Below are 22,218 nucleotides of genomic sequence, written 5' to 3' on the forward strand. Positions count from 1 at the left end.
GCAGTTGTTTCAGAGTGGCTACTTTTGAAAACAGCAACCAGCAATTCAAACTCTAGCAGAGTTGCATCTGCCAACCGCTTCCTGTTGTTTTCCTCCAGTTCATCTAATTCCATTTGTTTTTTCTGTTTAGCGAGGCGAATGGCTGCTTCGTTCTCTTTTTTGATCTCCTCGCGCTTCATTTTGGCAATAACGTAATTATGTTTACGTTGACTGGATGTTTTTGTCGAGGCCATCAGTGAGGGAAGTCTAGAACGAATGGAAGCCCTTGGTTCCTGGAACTCACTCACTTTATCATCAGCAGAGTTGATGTAGTTTCGTGCTGAAGTGAGTATCTGGTCGTTCTTAGTTGTCATTGCTTCAAAGTAAAACTCTAATGAAGGAACAAGTGCACTTGGATCCTCCATTGTTCCAGAAAATGCAATCATGTCCTCATTTTTGTCTACAACAGTCATAAATGCTTCGTTGCACTTTGTTACTAGGCGTTCAACTTTCACTCGCCTACTTTGACTATTTATACAATTAAGGATATCTTCATGTATAGCATGCAATTCAACTTCACGCTTTGACCTGGCAGCGTTCAACTTTTTGACTTTTTGATCAGGACTATTAGACATCACGATGTTGTTGTTTCAAAAGACCGGCCAAACTACCACTGCAAACGATTATATATTATATGCACACTCCAAACAAATCAAGTCCACGCAAAATAAACCCAATGCAAAAGACACCAATCACAGCACACTGTAGACGGTTTGTAAAACAAACCGCCCAAAGAGCAGAAAAGATCGTCGAGCACACAGTGCCCGATAAAAACAGAAGTGGAGCGCTGAACGCTATGCGCTCAACGCGCAGGGAGACAAAGGACACACGGGAAATTGAGCGTGCAACGCGCGACGAAACGGAAACTGAGCAAGCGAGATGTCGAGCGAGCAGTGCGTGACGGAGCGGAAACAGCACGGACGGGAAGTCGAGCGAAAAACGCGCAACTCAACGAAACGGGACGGTGGGGAACGAACGGGCGGGAAATGAGGTCGGAAAGAACTATGTTAGCAGACCACAGGAAAAACTCAATCAAACAACCTAGCCGTAACTCCAGAAGAAACTTAAGTAACACCCTAGGAAGAAGGAGATAAGCTTCTGCAAGACAATCTAGCATAGTTCATTCAAGGGCTTAAAATAACAACAATTTAATTTACGGCAATGCAGTGGTACAATAAAAGGATGAAAAGGTCGAGAAATTTACTAGCCGTAACTCCCGAATAAACTTGAGTCACATCCTAGCAAAACGCAAACCACAACAAACAATCAGCATACTAACGGTATTAAACAAACTACAGCAAAATTGAATAAACTACAATAGTGTATTTGTAGACTAAGACAGTAGGAAAAGTCAAGAAACAATCGAGCCGTAACTCGAGATTAATTTTAAGTCACACCCTAGACGGCAACGAGACCAAACCAACTAGCAATCATTCAGGTACACACAAACATACAGCAGCAAAATCAATATAATACAACAGGAGGGCTGGTAATTATTAAAGTTTAAAAGTCAAAGGACAATCCAGCCGTAACCCGAGAACAGATTTAATTCACACCCTACAAAGCTATAAGACCTAAACAACAAACCAGCATGCTAGCATACTCAACATACTACAGCAAAAACAACAACATACTTCATCACATATGACATAGTACATCGAAGTCCTGAGAAGTAGCGGAAGAAAACGGAACGCAACGTTTTGGGAGAGCGACGTTTTTGTAAAGAAAAACGGAACACGGAAAATTGAAAGGTTAAAGGACGAAAAGGACGCGGACGAAAAACGGTACATAAACGAGCGATGAGAAAAATTATGGGAACTCGATAATTTTTTGCAGGCGGGAGGTTTTGAAAATATTCACAACTTTTTCTGTGTATTGAGTTTCACTCAATTAACGAACCTTCTTGTTGGAGAAATTGACTTTTGACAACTTTGTCAAAAATTTATGCTTTTGTCCAATTTTTTTCTATTTTTGGTCAATTTTTTGCAATATCTTGAATACGGAACGATTATCCACTAAACTGGACACTTTTATGCTCGAAAATACGGTTTATCAATACTCGGTAATAACTTTCTATTTTTTTTTGAATTGCCTCAAAATAGACCAAAAATTTTCAAAATTGAACAATTTAGCATTATTTTCTCTCAATTTTCTCTATATCAGAAGTTATTTTTTGCTATACGAACCAACTGTATCAATTTTTTCGAATTTTTTGTTAAATCTACCGAAAAATTCAAATCGGTGTTTTTTCTTCTCAAAAGTTTGCGGGGGTCCCCTTACCTACTTTTTTTTACACGGAGTATTTAAGTTTTTTTACCCCATGCGATATCCAAAAAAAAGTTCAGGGTGGGTTTCTTGCCGTCTAAATTTTGTGATAGAATTATGAATTTAATGCGAAATATAAAAGAATATTTTCCGTCTTACAGTTTTTTGAGACCTTCTTCCTGCAGCGGGTTAACGCACATCTCCATCTGGTTATATTTATAATGTTGTGAAGATGAAGTCGCTGTTCTCTATTGCTCCAATTATCTCACTCATCTCCAATGCTAGCGCCTGTATTCTATGGAAGGAGGCTGAGAGTATGATGGGAAGGTATCTATCTTGAATCTTTCTGAGGAAAAGTCACGCTGCAGGTTCTCCACGCCGTAGTGGGGATCAAACAGGGGAGCTCCCACGCCTCCGCCCATGTAAAAACCACCGTTCTCACCAAGCGCTTCTTCGTCGTCGAAGTCACTGTAGAAGCCCCGCTTTCGTCCTTCAATGACTTTTGGGGCCCCTGCAGATCTGTTCTTAGCGCTTCTTCTTTTGTTCTTTTTAGCTGGCTACCGATAGGTTGAGGTCCGTTGGTTGTAGCTGTTGCTGTTGAAGATGCACTTTTCGCAGTTGCAGGAGAATTAGTAGATGCTCGCGGAAGATCTATCGGCACCTATGTTAGCAGAGGTAGTCGATGGTTCTGCACTCATATCCGATATCTTCTTAATAAGTTTATCATAACAATTAGGCTAAAAGCCGGTCTCAGCACCAAATATAAATGGTTCGATAACAGAGCGGCACCAATGTTGAAGGTGTAAAACACTCTTCCGAAAACTTCAATTTATCAAGAAACGATACATATCAACGTATTGTTAGCATATATAAAGCAACGTATAAGCATTATGAAGTTCAATGTAACAAGTGAAACTTAGACGGCAAGATTTTTTGATGCTCTTTTAACAGGTTTTTTCGTCTGATGTCATTGACGTCAAGTCAGTTCGTATTCATCCAACAATTGTCTAGATGACCTAAAAATCTTAAGCCGAAAACCAGTTTAATCGATACATATCGTGGTTATATTTACTTAAAATTAGGTTACATGAACTTTTTCGGAACGTTCTACGTATATTAGAACGTATTTAATTCTTATTTTAAAGTTTAGAAATACTCGATTCTGATTGGCTAAAATTTACTACGTAACAGCTCAACAGCTTCAAATCATGGAGCTAAAAAATTATCTTTATATAGAAATCAAGTCAAAATCGAGTCATTATTCTTCAGAAGCATTTTGAGTTAAGATTTTTTTATAGAAACGCAAGTGAACGCTCGGAAAACTCCTGACATTCATATGGACAACGATATTCCGATATGTGCATATTTTAAATTTGACCTCTGACCTTTGAAACGTTCACTGGTGTTTCACCTTTATGCTGCGGACCATATATGGTCGGAAATTTTTCTCAATGACAGTCTTCTGTTCATAGTTCATTAAAAACTGAACATGGCAAACTTCAGCATAGAATTCTTAAACTTGACTGAACAGCAAAACACAGAACCAGCTCATATAAGTTCTGCATAGGAGAGCAAATTAGATTATAAAACGATCAACAAGTCAGTTTGGTACTCTGCTAAATATATACTAAACAATTATAAAAATCGGATTGGAGAAATCTAAAGCCATTTTTAGTGAAAAGACGAATGTCCTCCACAAACGGTCTTTAGAAATTTAAATTGCAGACACAATTAAGCGTCCAATGTCAATAAAATGTTTTTCCCTCTTTGAAGCTTTTGAATTTTACAACGAAAAACTAATTGATTAGAAAAAGATTACAAAATATACCATCAAATCTTGATTTATTTATTTCCTCTAATTGTATTATATCGATGGGCGAACGAAGCAAAATACAAAACGGCTGTTTATTCAAAAGGTGATGCCTACTTAAAAGTCTAGCTAAAGACTTTAAAAATTATTATTGAGTCGGTCACATTTTCGACAGGCAGTCACAAAAAAGCAGTCAATAACAAAAAAAGCGTTTCTTCAAAACATTATCATCTGATTTTAATAAATGTGCAATCTCTGGTGAGAAATAAAAGCAAACAAAATCTCTTTCAATGTTAAATGCATTTCTCCGCCGCTTCAAAAACGTACAAGAATTTTTAAAAAGGGAACCGAATCTCTCAATAAGGGATTTCATAAACTAATTCCTCCAACCCTTGCAAAAATTGGAAAAATTATTGATGGAAACACCAAAAAATTTAATTTAGTTTGGATTTTGAAAAACGTGCAGAATAATTCATTTGTTGATTACTTTTCAAGTGGTTTTTCTTAATGCGAGTCAGCAAGGGAAATTACTTTTTAAACATAAAAATAATTGAATTTTGTGAATTAGGAATGTCTTTGAATTTAAATTGAAACGACCTCTTCTCTTTTAGAAAAAATGATCTGGCGTGAAATCGAATGTCTACCAAAAAACCAGCCTTATCTCTTAATTCACGGCAAACGGATTTTAAGCGATTAAGTGGTTTTAAGACTAAGTGTGAATTTCATGAATAAATGCAATAAGTTCCTTGCTTTTTTTCTCGCATTATATTTTGAAGTTCTCTCCATTTCTTCTGTTCTCAAATTTTCTGTATTCTTTGACCAGAAACAAAAAATTGAAGACAGAGTTGCTATTTTTTTACAATGCAAAAATTTGAATTGTATTGGGTGAGTCTTATTACAACTCAAAAGAGAATAATGGAGAAATCTTTTTAAAAAATCAAATTCATTGCAGTGAAATTTGTAGTAAATGAAACGCGTGAAAAAAATGAGCGGTATGATTTCTGATTCCGAAAAAAAATAAGAACGGAGCGAAAAGAGAGTGCTTTTTCATACTATTATCTTGGAAAAAGCGAGAAATTGAAATTTGAACGTAATATTCTAAGCAAGCAATTTTTTTGTTCACATGCTGCTTTTTTAGAAGGTTTTTCTTTTAATTTAGGTTAAGAGTTATTTTTTGCATTTTTGATTTTGATATTTTATTAAGTTGAGGCTTATTTTGACAGAGGTTTGAAGTTTTCTGGAAGTTAAAATGTGTTTTATGCTATTTTGTTGATTTTTAGCCACGTTTTAGCAATCTTTCGCCTTTTGTTTTGTCTTACTGCTTTAACTGGGGGTTTCAAAGGAAGCCTATTAGCCTATTACCAAAGGATGGTTTTAGTAACGAATGATTACAATTTTTAAGACATTTTTTTTTAAATTTTGGTTTAGAGTTGACATTTCGGTTTTTTATTTCGATAATCTATTAAACCGATGTTTGTTTTGACAGAGGTTTTAATTTTTTGGTAGTTAATCCACAGCAATTTGACATTGAGTTTTACTGTTTTCAGGTTCTTAGTCCATCCATTGTCCATTCTTTTTTTTCACTTTTTAATGTAAAACAGTTATTATACAGCACAAGTTTGACTACTACTACTAAGATATTTTAAAATATTTTGGCAAATTTAGGTGTACACATGAAACAACCTGTCAGTTTCCTTTCTTGTCAAGAGATCGGTTTTATCCCATCGGTTTTTATGAGACCATGTCCCAAATTTTTGTGCATCTAATAAAACCATGTTAACAACAAAAAACAAAATGGTAATTTCAATGGCTATTCTCAGTATGTTGACATGTCCTGACTTTATTTACCAAATAGATGCATTGAACGTCTTAGCAAATAAAAACATTGTTTGGAAACCTTGAGCGAGTACTCAACAATCAATTTTTATATATTTTTTAATGTGTTTAAATAATTAATTGGAAAAGATAGGAAACGATTTCAGGAAACAAAACAAGATTTGTAACAAAAAAGATATTCATGTTTTTTGACAGTAAGATTTAGTTTTTGATGCATAATGAATAAACGTCTAATAGTATTTAAAATATTTAAATTATTAAAGCTGTTCAACAAAAAGATGTGTGTGAAAAATGCCTCAGAAATGATTTCCACGTCGAGGAATAGATCTTTAACTGCAAGAACAGATTGAAGAGCAATAGTGATTCTAAAAAGTCATAAACATGAAATTTAAAACGCCAATTGTTTAAATTAACAAGGGAAACAAACAAGGTGGTTCGGTAATGTGCGTCCGCACATAATGTTCCGACCCCACTCAGCCAAGTTTTTGACTTAATTCACCAAAAAATGAGGATGAGATAGAAGACCTTCAAAAAATCTATTATTATTCGAAAATATTTGGTGTATCCATTTAAAAAATCGCTTTAAGCTCTAACCACGAAGGAAACAATAACTAACCAGAGGGCCCATGAGATCTGCCATCAAAGAGAGTAAGAGACAAGACAAACAACAAAATCAAGTGAAAACAACAAGAAAACTAAATGTCTATCCATTTTCTAAGCCTAATGAAAAAATCAAGAGAGCATCAGATGAAAAGTAAACAAAATTAAATGACTCGCATTTTAGCAGAAAAGATATAAGAACAGTCTTTATTGAGAACAATTCACAAGTAGGCAGAAAAAAAGCGCAAAGTCACAAAAAACGCTTACACCTTTTCAAATCAAATCAATTCAAAGTCATGAAAGCAATTAGCTGTCAACTGATATCATTCAATGGCCTCATTTATACCTTCTTGCGAGATTTTTTACTTAGACTTGTCATTATTCAGAATGCCAAAAGAGTTAAAAAAAGAACAGCCAATTGCAATAATCAATAGAAAACATTTCATTTTTGCGATGAAACTGCGATGAAGCTTATAAGATCAAAATTTATTCACTAAACAAGATGAATATAAACTTTTCTGCCTTACTTTAACGCCACTAATGTGATATGCGACTTGTCAATGATGTGCCTTGAATATGACACAGGGACAAGGCAGCAAAATAGAACATAAAAAATTGGAAATTTTCAAAAAAAATTAAGAAAGCTCGTACCATGAACGCCAAAAAAACAATAATTTAAACAATTAAACATTATAAAAGACTATATTTTAATTCACTTGGAAAAAATAAGACATCTCTCTCTATAATGAGACTACGCCTAGAGATTGCAAAAATGGATTAAAATTGGCTAATCTCAAGAAACCATTATTTTTTTGAAATTAAATTCTTATAAACCGTAAGACATATTAACCGTAAGTTTTCAACAAGAAAATTTTAAATATTTTCTATAATATTTCCATTAATTTATTTCTATAATATTTTCCTTAATTGAATTACTGATTAAGATCTAATTCCTAACCTAAATTATCTTAGGAGCCATCATATTGTTACTGCTAATCGGCAACTTTTATTCTAATCATGAGTTTGATTTGTAGTACGTTGAATTTTATGAGATTATTAATGAGGCTTTTTCGTTTTATTTTTCAACTCAGTCACGTTATTAAGTGCTATTTTGGAATACAGTGACAACCACGAGTATATTTAACAATGACAAACGCAAAATAATAAAATTAATCAAATTTCAAAAAATTATAAGATCAAATCATGCGAAAATCAAACTACACGGGACACGGGCGTCGAAATTTTTATGAAAACGCGCTTCAAAAATGGAAACGCGTCTTCGTAAATTTGGTTTTGGTTGCAAGTATTTTTGTCAACGCCGGCTGTTTTCTTGTCCCATTAACAGGAAATTTGGTTTCGTTAAAGTGGAACAACAAACTACAAAATCTCTTGCGGTGACAATTGTTTCTATACCGGGTTGACCACCATAAACCATATATGGTACCATTTTACCATAAAATGTAATTAAGCGTGGAAAGGTTTAAATGTCGAGTGGGTTCTTTAAAGGTGCTCCGGGAACAAGAAAAAACAAACTTGAAATCTTGGATGCCTTATAGGAACCATATAAGGAATTCTTGGCAACCATAGCAAAATCATATAAGAAATTTTTGCACCCGAGTCGAGGAAAAACCGGAAAATATTTAAGATGAGCGGTGAACAGTTGTTTTTTTTACCGCAAATTTCGTACATAATTTTGCGGTGAAATGCGGTGAAATTATGTAATTTCACCGCTAGAGTAGGCGGTGAACCTACAAAAATTCACCACATTTCACCGCTTTTCCCGGGTATGGAACCATATATGGTTCTTGGATATGGTTCCCAAGAAAGGTCAGCCCGGTATAGCACAGAAAGATCTTTATTGTTTATTGTGTTAATGTTGTTGTTTAGTGACATAATGTACACTGTGTTAAACATGCCGTGGTACTTTCTGGCCAATCTCTATGGCCAGTGGCTTTTCGGGAGTGACGCCAAATTCTGCAAACTGGTCCGTCTGGTGGCTCCAATGTCCGCAGCTGCATCCACATTTAGCATGACTGCTATCAGCATAGACAGGTTAGCTCCACCCATTCAATTTTTCAACCCCCCCCCCTCCATTCTTCCTACGAGCATGAATAAAATTTTCGGTTTTTTTCGTTTTTGTAAGCTTGTGTTGAACAAACTGATAAGCGTGTGTGCACTTTAGTCGAGAATACCAAACAATAACATCAAAAATTTTGTGAGGAAGCTTCCTTTGGGGGGGGGGGGGATACTGCCAATTTCGTATGTTTAAAATATAAATCTGTCTTCTTATTGTGTCTATTTCCCATGTCTACTAAAAACTAAACCACGATTTTAAGAGAAAAACAAGTTAAAGTCCAAAATTAAAACCAAAATTTTCCTGACAACTGCAGGACATTTTTAAAAGGACGTATGTGAGGGGTTTACATGCTAGCACCTGTTTAGTTTTACCAGCACAATTTACCTTCACAATTTAAAACTTTCATTAATTAGAGTGCATTGCTTTGAGCTTTTGTGTGAAGTGAATTTATTGCACATATTGATAAAAATCTCACATATTGATAAAGAATAAATGGTGTATGAATAAAAAAACTGCATCCAAATCAAATTACTTACAAAAGTAAATAATACCACATTAGCGATCCGATAAGACCTGTCATTAATAAGACTACGAGACAAGACAAACAAAAAATCAAATAACAACAAACAATTGCATATAAAACTCACCGTCTAATTTTTGAAAAAAAATATTATACATGATAACAAAGTCAAAACAGTGTCAATAAAACCTACACTAAACAATTTAGTGTGATCTTTACTAGAAAACACACGGGACAAGTCCTTGATGACACTCACTAACAAGTAGACCAAAAAATTAAAAACGTCAATATTTATTTTAAAGAATTATATTTTTCCTGATATCAAATAATTTCCATAAATGGAAACCATTAGATATCAATTAAAATCTTTAAATAGGTTTCAATTCATTTATACTGCAATATAAAAACTTTGAGACCTGTCATTGTTCAGAGTGTGTTGTACATGTACAAAAATAAAGGGCAAAATCAGAAAAAAAATCCATTACAATTTGCAAGCAAACGGCCTCGAAACCATTAAAACCATTATCTAATCCGTTAACTTATTTTACCAATATCTAATCCGAGATAAAAAATCAGCTGCAATTTCTCTAAAATAACAATGAGATATGTGGCCTCTGAAAAATGGGACTAGGTGGCAAGATTTTAAAAAAATTCTTAAGTTATTAAAAAATTGTACTTTTCGAATGCCATGAAAACATTAGCTATCAACCTAATTCAAAAATTGGACTCTTTTATTTTACAAAAAAATGTAAATGAGATTTTTCAACACCCGGAATATGCCAAAGATCTAAAAAAAATAACTAAATTAAACAAAAATCTAAATTAAAAAAAATGTATTGCTAAAAACCGGTATCGAAGCCATTAAAACGATACGCAATGCACTGAAAAACCTAAATTTATTCAATTGTGTTTTTATTCAACAACAATAATCTGATATACAGCCTGTAATTGTTGAAACTAGGTAACAAGTAAACAAAAAAAAACAACAGCAAAAGACAACTTAAAAAATACGTCTAAATATCATTCTTAAAAAACTTGATTTCAAAGCTGTGAAAAATTTTAGATACCAAATCAAATTAGCACATAGCTTTCTGTGTTTATCTATAGGAAGCCAGAGAATCCTAAAGCTATCCAGAATTTGTCAAACGACTACAGAAGAACGACAAGCAACGATAAAAAATTTTTAAAAATATATCCTATAAATTCTGCTAGAGGACAGTGTCTAAGAGGCTGAAACCATAATATATTCTCTGAAAATTGATGTGTTCAATTGTGTTTTTTAAATGGTTTGTTAATCCGGTAAATGTAAACAAATTGGACTAAATAAGCATAGCTCGAGCAAATTTTGATGAAAAAAGGCGGAATTTTTTGGGTCGGATCTTTTTTCAAAGACTTGTTGTCAATATATGTCATAACTCATCAAAAAAGTGTCTACAATGATGTTTTGAAAATCAAAAAATAGTTACAAAAAATTACTTAAAGGTGTTGTTACTTTTACTGGTAACTAAACAATCTTACAAATTTTTCGTCTGATTATAGTCTCACTTAGATTCCTGACGCAAAAGTAGATCAAAGAATATCACTATTGTTAAAAAAATTCACTCAGTGATTGATTTTACTCGAACCTATTTCAAGTCCCCTACAATTTTGATGAAAAAACAGTATCGATTGCCTGCCTTTTATTGTTCCAACGTCCAAAATTATTATAAGGGGCTTTTAAGTTTACGCTACCATTTTTTTTGATAACTCAACGTTGGACAACCCGTATCTTTTGGAGAGAGCTGCAAAACTAGCAGCCTTGAAAAAATGAAACAATTCCTGAAAGTAAGTCTAGAAAATGCTGCAAACATTGAGTAATGAAGTGCAAACAAAATAGTGCAAATTTCCAAGATCAGACTTGTTTCTGAAGCTGATCTTAAATTTTGTGTGATTCTGTCATTCAACATATCAAGCAATTTTTCTTTTTGAGTTCTTATTTTTTTGAGTGTAGGGAGAAGTTTAGACAAAAAGTGTTCTCAAGAAGTTTGTTTTTCCGAAGTTCTACCGCGTATTTTATACCCATCATAACGTTCCAGTTGTCAAGCGATCAAATCAGATTTGTTAAAATCTTTCCTAAAAAATAAAGAACAGCATGAAATGTGAGTGAAATCATGCAGTTGAGCTGTGCCGCGTGAGATAATGTTGAACAAAAAAATTTCTCAGAAAAAATCAAAAATAAGGAAAACAGGAATAGAGCTACATCTAGCTTATAACTTCGCGGGTTTAAAAGTAGTTTAGACAATTTCACAATTTCAAACATTGAAAGACTGTGCTGTACGTTTTTCTGATCCTTAAAAAACAGCTTATAGCTGAAAAGTTTCTGAACTTTTAGTAAAAGTGTGTTAACTTTTGCGGTCCTATTCTGTTAACTATCTGACAAGGATCACTATTAAAAGATGTTAATCCATCGTTTTCCGAATTAATGTTGTTCTGTTAAGTAACTGAGAGTAGGAATATATTGTTTTTCATCGGTAGCTGTGGACTGACAGATTATAATATTTTTTTTCTTCTCCACATTTGGAATTCAAATTATCAAATATTGATCATTTTTCCTTTTCCCTAATTCCCCTTTGAGAACAATGGTCATTTAATAGATCGCTTCCTGTGCGAACTATTAGAGCTGGTTTTAATCCAACTTTTTTTTCCCATTAATACAATAAAATTCAGTGTTCTTTGCTTTTATTGTTGCCTTTCATAGAAATAGTTAAAGTAAATAAGTTATCATTATATTTAAAGCTAAATGCTTTGATCAAAAAAGTTTAAGAGCTTTTTATATCGGAAAATTAATAACTATCTAAGAAATCAGTTGTTGAAATTAACCTGTTGATCAAAGAATACTTCAAAATATCTACATGAACTGCATTCACAATGTATTTAAAAGATTTAACCCGTTTTCATGTCTCAGATTAAAGATAGAACGCTTCATAAGCTTCAAAAGATGAATTATTTGGTTTTCAAATTTTAATAATTTCTCATTTCTTTGATCTTCAGTTCTTGATCTTTAATCCTATGATGTGAACAAGATTACTTAAGAGTGATTAATTGTTACAGGTAACCTATGTGAAAACCTAAGAAAACAAATCAATATTTATGCCTTGATCAGTACGGCGTCAGAATCAGAATTAGGAAAAATTCTGATAAACAACGTAAAAAAAATAGCTGAAAACCAAATTGATTGATCTAAATCACTACATGTATTGATGTTTAATGCTCTACTGCAAATGAGGATAATCGAATGTTTGTTTTTGTATAAAAATTTAATATAATTCAAAAGAATATTATCTTTATTTCATCAGTTTTTACTAAGCATTCTGGCATTTATTTGCTCGCAGGTCTAAATTTAATGCTCCATATTCTAACGACTTGGATTTCATTAACATAGGTTGATTCGGATATAGCAAGTCCCATAAAGATTCAACGCAAGCGAACGCTCGAAAAACTCGAGGCATGCAAATGACCATCTTTTGGCCAGATATATGCATGTTTTAAAATTGACCTTTGACTTTTGAAAACGATCGATAGCGATGCAACTTTATGGGACTGACTATAGTTGGAGGCTTGAAAAAGCATGAAAAAGCAAGACCCAAATTAATACTGACCTTGAATTATTACCAACACAAAAGCGAATTCTAAATTTGAAACTGTACAAAGATAATAATGGTAAAGAAATTTAAACTGATGAGAATGGTTGAATAAGTAAATATTGAATCTGATAAAGATTATATCATGGATTGAACACCAAAATTCTCACCCACGTAATATTGGATTAGAAACCCAAATTAGGGGACTAAGTTATCAAAGTCATGAATGACCTTCTGAAAACTTTTCCCAAAAAGGGTATTTTTCTCACAAAGATTCGGAACATTTGGTAAAAATAGGACTAAACTATCATAACCAAACATAGATTAGCAGTTTATATACGGCTCAATTTTAGCCAATTTTTAGAGAGAAAAATTTGTGCGAATAATTGTTGTGTTGCGTGTTGTGTAACCAAAATCAGTCTGAAAATTGTTATATTGTCGTGATAATCGAAATTTCGGAGTGAGTTAACAGATCTCTGTCGTGGTACTGAACTTGTAATAATTGTTGAAACTAGTATACCCTGGTAATTATACTTTTCGTTAATTTAACTCAGCAAATTTTCAACTACTTTCTCTTTTTGGACCTTCTCTTATAAATTAGTAGAGTTTAAACTGGTATCTAGTAGATATTTGTTAAACACTTTGATACGTGGCACTCTTAGGCATTTGTAACTAGTTGTTATGAAGGAACCATAGTCTTGTAATAATTAGGACTGGGTAAAACTTAATCGTTTCTTTCGGTTTTCTGTTAATCAAAAGCGTACTTGTACAACTTTAGTAACTTCACAATACATCTCTAAGGATCTGAAATCATACTCAATCTAGCTTCAATTTATTGGATTTTAATTAGTTTGGTGACTAGTAAAGTAGTGACAAACCAATCAATAATTAGGTTAAGTTAGGTTAACGGACTGGAGGACAGCACCGAGTCCAGGACAACATCAAGACGATTGATTTCTCAGAGTATTAATCGGCCAAGCTCCTTCCAGGAGACCGCATAGTGAAGCCACTCTGAGGGTAGGCCTGCCTGCTCGTAGAAGACTTGGCAAGTTAAGTTAACCCATGTAGTATGGAATGGTGAACCAAGTAGACAATTAAAAAGGTCTGCAGTAACCTGAAGTACCTGATGGGCAATGTCTTAACGTTCTATCAAGTTGGTTAATACTCGTCTGGTTGGGTTGTGGAGTGAACACCAACGAGCTCTTCACGTCATCTACTATTTGTTTTAAGTATATTGGTTGATCGATTAATTAGAAAGTGAATTGAGGACCTGGTATAATTCTCAATCTTAGAGTCACCAATTTATTTCGTTTTGTAAAGCATTTCTTAGAAGCTAAAATATCATATAACATAGAAAGGCATTACCAACATATTTTAATAACATTATTATTAGCAATTGACTACCGTCCTATAGCGCCTGAAAATACTTTCTTTAGGACTTGAACGGAGGGCCTGGTATAACCCTTCAGTCTAGTTAAGAGTAGTAGGTTTTGTGAAGTTACTATCCAGTCCAGTAGTTTTCTCTAAGATAGATTCTAGGAACAATTGTGGAATTGTGAATAGGGTAAAACCTCCACCTTAAATATTAAGATTCTATATTGGCGACCACAGAGGGATTCTTCTGATTAGAAGATGGTTTTATTGATTTTCCTTCTTGAGGAACTACGTTTTCCGTCCGATCTTGTGTTTTTGAAATTGGTTCTTTGTGACTACGTTTTTTGAAATTGGTTCTTCACCATCGGATTCCAGAAGGATTCCGAGGGTGAAAAATAAATCAAAAGACAGGAAGCTACCTTAACAAGGAACAGAGATGACAGATGCCACCTCCAAAATCCCGCCAGCCTTCCAGCGGAGGGGAGAGAGCTTGACAAGCTCGGCAGACAGGGCAGTAAAAGTGTGCCGGAAAACGGACGCAAACATCAGCACTCCAGAACTGGATCGCCTCGCTAGCTGGTTGTTTTTGGAGGGACATAGAGACGAACAACTCAGGCAACATTTTTTAGAGAGATGCCTTATATTGGATTATCTGTAATCCTAGGCAAGGCTATCGATTTGACCATGGAGCAAGCCCAGGACGACTCGGACAAGTGGAGCACTACGGCCATCGTCCATACCACTCCAAACAGACCTCAAAATGCTGGAAGCTGTGAAGACTTAGGCGCGACCCAGCTCATAGATGAGAGCTTCAGCAGTACGGATATTTTCCGAATGCTAGAGCTACTCCTCAAAGAACAACAGCAGCTTCGGGAGGACATGCACAGGTTGCTTCGAGGGCAACAGAATCTCATTGAACAGCAGCACACAGCAGCAAGAAAAATATTGCGTTGCAGCAAGTGCAAGCAAATCGGCCACTACAGTAGAGGTTGCGCCCAAGCTACATAGAGAAGTTGAGACCAGAGTAAAAGAATTGTAAACCGGACGTCCAGTTATTCATAGAAACTTTCTAAAATGCAACATAAAATAGACTGCTTATAATTTGTTGTTTGGTGCTGGTTGAAAATCTAGTCACTCAATTGTTGTTTTTTTGTTAAATTCGTTTTAGTTGTTGCTCTTACATTTATTAAAAAAAAAACGAATTTTAAAAAAAATTTTTTCGAAGGATTTTCTCAGGAAAGGACCGTAAGCAATCAAAACGAGACGTTTTTTTTTAAAAAAAGAAAAAAAATACTTTTGAGCAACAGCAAAATCCAGGAGCATAACAAACCACTTGAAAATTGTTTAAAAAAAATAATGACAATTTTTTTTTTTCGAACAATTTTTCTATCAAGGTATTGTTTCTTTAGGCAAAAGAAACAAAGAAGTTATCACTTATTATTTTTTTCCAAAACGTTCTCCAAACCAAATTTAAAAAGAGAAGTTGTTTTTTTCTCCTAGGTTCTATGCTCTGGAGACGATTGCGGGGTCAGTGAAATACAACGAGGGAATCAGTTCAACTCTTTGGATTAGTATACCTTTTTTTGAACTCGAATAAGCGACTCTTATCAAAAAAAAATTGGAAGCGAATTTTCGATCTTAAAAACAAAAAAAGAAATCCCAAACCGCAAAATAGAAACTGGATTACTTAGAAACTGCGTATGTAACAAGGCATTCCGAATTCACTTTAAATTTTTTTGAACCGTGGATAAAAATCAATAGTATGCGGTACATTCGAACATTATTCACACTGATCTGAGTACTTTTCCTCCCAGTACTGAACCTTTTATTTTAATCTGCCAGAATTTAACATCGTTGTTAATAAATGCAATTTTTAATAGCGCGAAATTAAATTGGGTTCTTTTTATTTGGATGATACTACTCCGCTAATGCAACGGTTTAGGAAATAAACAATTCCTCAGAGATAGGGGGTAACAACTGGCAGAAAAAATAAAGATAGCAAAACCTCTGCAGTTTTGCTAGATATAGAAAAAAAATTCTTGCAGTCCTCTTGTATTATTCCTTCTAAATATATAGAGAGAATATTACTCAATCAATTGGCGCAGTAACCAACCTAATTGATTAGATGCTTAAATTTCATTTGATTATATATGAGTGAACGGTACGACTGTAGAAGAACATGCACTCTCCAATAAAAATCTCTCATCATTTCTTCATCTACAACCATGGCTACAAATTTACACAGTTGACTTAGGATTTCTTTGAACAAAGTTAAGGGAAACAAACAACATGTTCAGAGGATCAACTTTATCTCCACTCAGTATTATATCAACCTTGCATTAACTCGCACCTTCAGTGTGACGGTTGAGGCATTCGATTGGTCCATTACTTTACATCAGTTGTAATACTCCACCTCATGATGGAGGCCCAAACAAAGCTGACCGACCAGTCTTCCTGTCTTGTCGTCTGATCACTGGAGCCTTCTGTTCGTGACGCAAGCAAGATGATATACACAGAGAAGAAAACAACATACCACGAGGTTGACCACTGATTACAGAGCAGACTAAAACGAAGTCCTAGGTGGATCCAACTTCATAACAAATGGCGATTCCAAGACCTTATCATGGATGCGTGCATTCCCGCATCCAACCCATTTGACTGTGGAGAAATCTTATACTTTGAACAAAAAAGAGAGGTCCGATGGAGAATCCGCCCACTGATCGAATCAGAGATGCTGGGAAGACAACTCATACGGAAGAAAGGCTAGACATTTTAGAGAGAATGCGAACCAAAAGACTCAAGTCCAATAAAAATTTTGTACCGCAAAATATGGTGATGGTGCTGTTATATACATTTACTTTATAATCTAATTTCACTGTACTGTACTATTCAGGAGAATAGTTTAGTACGGATGGGTGGGATGCAGGAATGGAAAGTTAAACTTAAGCGTTTTTCGGAAAAGAACCAAATTAATACTGACCTTGAATTATTACCAACACAAAAGCGAATTCTAAATTTGAAACTGTACAAAGATAATAATGGTAAAGAAATTTAAACTGATGAGAATGTTTGAATAAGTAAATATTGAATCTGATAAAGATTATATCATGGATTGAACACCAAAATTCTCACCCACGTAATATTGGATTAGAAACCCAAATTAGGGGCTGAGTTATCCAAGTCATGAATGACCTTCTGAAAACTTTTCCCAAAAAGGGTATTTTTCTCACAAAGATTCGGAACATTTGGTAAAAATAGGACTAAACTATCATAACCAAACATAGATTAGCAGTATATATACGGCTCAATTTTAGCCAATTTTTAGAGAGAACAATTTGTGCGAATAATTGTTGTTTTGCTGTTTGTGCGAATAATTGCAGTTTTGCTAGATATAGAAAAAAATTCTTGCAGTCCTCTTGTATTATTCCTTTTAAATATATAGAGAGAATATTACTCAATCAATTGGCGCAGTAACCAACCTAATTGATTAGATGCTTAAATTTCATTTGATTATATATGAGTGAACGGTACGACTGTAGAAGAACATGCACTCTCCAATAAAAATCTCTCATCATTTCTTCATCTACAACCATGGCTACAAATTTACACAGTTGACTTAGGATTTCTTTGAACAAAGTTAAGGGAAACAAGCAACATGTTCAGAGGATCAACTTTATCTCCACTCAGTATTATATCAACCTTGCATTAACTCGCACCTTCAGTGTGACGGTTGAGGCATTCGATTGGTCCACTACTTTACATCAGTTGTAATACTCCACCTCATGATGGAGGCCCAAACAAAGCTGACCGACCAGTCTTCCTGTCTTGTCGTCTGATCACTGGAGCCTTCTGTTCGTGACGCAAGCAAGATGATATACACAGAGAAGAAAACAACATACCACGAGGTTGACCACTGATTACAGAGCAGACTAAAACGAAGTCCTAGGTGGATCCAACTTCATAACAAATGGCGATTCCAAGACCTTATCATGGATGCGTGCATTCCCGCATCCAACCCATTTGACTGTGGAGAAATCTTATACTTTGAACAAAAAAGAGAGGTCCGATGGAGAATCCGCCCACTGATCGAATCAGAGATGCTGGGAAGACAACTCATACGGAAGAAAGGCTAGACATTTTAGAGAGAATGCGAACCAAAAGACTCAAGTCCAATAAAAATTTTGTACCGCAAAATATGGTGATGGTGCTGTTATATACATTTACTTTATAATCTAATTTCACTGTACTGTACTATTCAGGAGAATAGTTTAGTACGGATGGGTGGGATGCAGGAATGGAAAGTTAAACTTAAGCGTTTTTCGGAAAAGAACCAAATTAATACTGACCTTGAATTATTACCAACACAAAAGCGAATTCTAAATTTGAAACTGTACAAAGATAATAATGGTAAAGAAATTTAAACTGATGAGAATGGTTGAATAAGTAAATATTGAATCTGATAAAGATTATATCATGGATTGAACACCAAAATTCTCACCCACGTAATATTGGATTAGAAACCCAAATTAGGGGCTGAGTTATCCAAGTCATGAATGACCTTCTGAAAACTTTTCCCAAAAAGGGTATTTTTCTCACAAAGATTCGGAACATTTGGTAAAAATAGGACTAAACTATCATAACCAAACATAGATTAGCAGTATATATACGGCTCAATTTTAGCCAATTTTTAGAGAGAACAATTTGTGCGAATAATTGTTGTGTTGCGTGTTGTGTAACCAAAATCAGTCTGAAAATAGTTATATTGTCGTGATAATCGAAATTTAGGAGTGAGTTAACAGATCTCTGTCGTGGTACTGAACTTGTAATAATTGTTGAAACTAGTATACCCTGGTAATTATACTTTTCGTTAATTTAACTTTGCATTAGTGGAGTAGTATCATCCAAATAAAAAGAACCCAATTTAATTTCGCGCTATTAAAAATTGCATTTATTAACAACCGTTGCATTAGTGGAGTAGTATCATCCAAATAAAAAGAACCCAATTTAATTTCGCGCTATTAAAAATTGCATTCATTAACAACGATGTTAAATTCTGGCAGATTAAAATAAAAGGTTCAGTACTGGGAGGAAAAGTACTCAGATCAGTGTGAATAATGTTCGAATGTACCGCATACTGCTGATTTTTATCCCCGGTTCAAAAAAATTTAAAATGAATTCGGAATGCCTTGTTACATACGCAGTTTCTAAGTAATCCAGTTTCTATTTTGCGGTTTGGGATTTCTTTTTTTGTTTTTAAGATCGAAAATTCGCTTCCAATTTTTTTTTGATAAGAGTCGCTTATTCGAGTTCAAAAAAAGTATACTAATCCAAAGAGTTGAACTGATTCCCTCGTTGTATTTCACTGACCCCGCAATCGTCTCCAGAGCATAGAACCTAGGAGAAAAAAACAACTTCTCTTTTTAAATTTGGTTTGGAGAACGTTTTGGAAAAAAATAATAAGTGATAACTTCTTTGTTTCTTTTGCCTAAAGAAACAATACCTTGATAGAAAAATTGTTCGAAAAAAAAAATGTCATTTTTTTTAAACAGTTTTCAAGTGGTTTGTTATGCTCCTGGATTTTGTTGTTGCTCAAAACAATTTTTTTTTCTTTCCCATTAGTAATGTCCCTTTCCTGAGAAAGTCCTTCGAAAATTTTTTTTTAATTGGTGCTATTCAAATATGTTTTACGATTGCCCCCTTCGTTAATAGAAATTTCGGCTCATCTTTTGATCTTTACATTTTTTTAGGCAATGCTATATAGAGAAACTTAATCAAATTTCTTTTTTTTAAAGACATATATATATATATATATATATATATAAATATATATTATTTTTTTTATTTGTCGTCGATTCCGAATCGTTTTGGTTATTTCACTGCGCGTCTTTCTCGGGTTTTAGCGATGGAGTTTACTGTTTCGTCAGTTTTGGTTCCCAAAAGTTCTGCAAATGTTTTTGGTTTGCACATTTTCCTTTTGGCGCTTGCAGGTGTTGACTGTATTTCACTGAGGTCCCTCAAGACATTTTTTTGGCTTGTGTGGTCGTTGGGGCAGTGGTGTAGAATCAATCTCTTTGGCTGGTGTTACAAAAGGAGACTGGTTCTCTTGGGTTGTTGCTTGTTCCGGAGTGTTCGGTTCTGCTCCTATGTTAGTCTTAGTGGGCCTTTTAGTTAAATGTTCTCGCTCTGCAAAGAGATAGTAGAAAAAATCTTCATCTTCGTCCATCCATTTGAAGGGACTCTCTTGTTTGGGTCGTTTTGATGTAACTTCTGGAGTGAAAGTTTGATTGTTTACTTCATTGGGAACTTCCTGGTCATTTGTATTCTGGCGGCTATGCCATTTCTCCTGATGTGATGATCTCGTTTCCATTCTGGGTAACTCGTCTTCCTCCTTCACAGGCTTCAATCGATTGTAGTGGACTATCTGCCATTTCTTTGCATTCGCATCCTTTGAAATTTTGTAATTGACCTCTGACGTCTTCTCAATGATGTTGTACGGTCCGTCCCATGGAAGGAAGAATTTTTTTGATTTCGCTTTGTGGGGTGCAAAAAGCCAGACTCTCTCTCCCGGCTTCAATTCCTCTCCAAAAACGTTTTTCTGATACATATCTTTCTGTCTTTCTTGCTTGTAACCAAGTGTCTCTCTAGCATTCATATGTGCTTCTCTGAATTGCTCGTTGAGCCATCTTGTGAATTCGTATTTGGCAATTTCGTGAGCAGGTGCTTTCGGGAGTAGCAAGTCAATCGGGTATTTGCCTTCTTGTCCAAACACAAGGGAGAATGGAGTCTGTCCTGTTGTTTTGTGTACGGTCGTATTAGAGACGAAGTTGAGATAGGCAATCATTTGATCCCAGCTACTTGGATTGTTTGCGCAATATTTGGAAATAACATCCGCAACAACTCTGTTGTGACGTTCTACCATACAATTCCCTGCGGGTGATATGGAGATGTTCTTGTCTTCTCTATTCCAAAAATTTTGCACACTTCCAGTAGCAGTTCGCTGCAGAAGTTTGATCCTTGATCGGTGTGTAGGCAATCAGGTGCTCCAAACGTCAAAACCCATTTCTCCACAATTGCTCTAGCAACATCTTCGGCCGTAGTTCTTTCTAAGGGAACCCAAACCACGTATTTTGTAAAATAGTCCGCCAACACGAGTATGTATTTTGCACCGCTTGTCTTCGCTCGGGTAACAGGACCTAGGATATCTGCTGCCACTTTGCTGAATCGGATCCCAACGTTGATGGTCTGGAGAGGGGCTATTCTTTTCTTTCCAGCGGTACTTCGTGCTTGACACAGGGTGCAGTTCTCACATTTTCGTTCAATATCTTTTCTCTTATTGGGCCACCAAAACCTCTGTCTTGCCCTGTCCAAGGTTTTTTGAAAAGCAAAATGGCCTCCACTGAGTTTTGAATCGTGAAGTTGTTCCAAAACTGTCTCTCTGAGTCCCTGCGGTACTACAAGTTGTTTTTGTGTTGTATTGCTTCCTTCTACATGCCACTTCCTGTACAGCACGCCATCAGTCAGTTCCATCTGGTCCCAAAGGCCCCACATCGCTACTGCATCTTCTCCTTGTGCTATTGCGTTTGCCTTCTTGATTTTTAAGTCTCTCAGCGGATTTTGGTCTGGATGATTCTCAGCGTTTGCCCATTGCAAGATGAGACGTAAGCAGGGATCGTTTCTTTGAGCCAGTCTAAGTGAGTTTACGTCTTCTTGAAATTGGATACTCATTGGTTCGTTCGTGTCCTCTGCTGTAACTAAGTTAATTCTTCCGAGGGCGTCTTCCAAAGAGTTAGCTGATGGGCAACTTCCAAACATATCCAGTCTCTCAGCTTCAGTTAGCTCAGGTGTGATGCTGCACTGTCTTGACAGTCCATCTGCAATCCCGTGCTTGTCTCCTGGTCTATGTACTACTTGAAAATCAAACTCTTGCGGTCTTTGTAGCATCTTGAATATCATCCCGTCATTGTTTTGTCTAAATAACCACTGTAGCGATGCATGATCTGTTCTGAGCACAAATTGAGTTCCCCAAATGTAAGGCTTGAACCATTTCATCGCCTGAATGACTGCTAATGCTTTTCTT

At 35.1% G+C, this 22,218-nt stretch overlaps 3 protein-coding genes across 3 annotated transcripts in view; 2 read left to right on the forward strand and 1 right to left on the reverse strand.

Annotated features, from left to right (window-relative positions):
* Positions 1 to 22,218, reverse strand: part of LOC142340611 (poly(A) RNA polymerase GLD2-like) — a 303,984-nt gene that overhangs the window by 88,372 nt on the left and 193,394 nt on the right. The gene's annotated exons all lie outside the window — the stretch shown is intronic.
* Positions 1 to 22,218, forward strand: part of LOC142340612 (uncharacterized) — a 355,986-nt gene that overhangs the window by 66,122 nt on the left and 267,646 nt on the right. The window lies entirely within an intron of this gene.
* LOC142340606 (substance-P receptor-like) overlaps positions 1 to 22,218 on the forward strand; it is a 129,776-nt gene that overhangs the window by 41,911 nt on the left and 65,647 nt on the right. Inside the window, exon 4 of the mRNA XM_075391293.1 lies at positions 8,438 to 8,602. Coding sequence (XP_075247408.1) covers positions 8,438 to 8,602 — 165 coding nt within the window. The remainder of the gene's footprint in view (positions 1 to 8,437; positions 8,603 to 22,218) is intronic.

Source organism: Convolutriloba macropyga, chromosome 6, assembly GCF_964194025.1.
Source record: "Convolutriloba macropyga chromosome 6, txConMacr16.3, whole genome shotgun sequence".
Classification (NCBI taxonomy): domain Eukaryota; kingdom Metazoa; phylum Xenacoelomorpha; order Acoela; family Convolutidae; genus Convolutriloba; species Convolutriloba macropyga.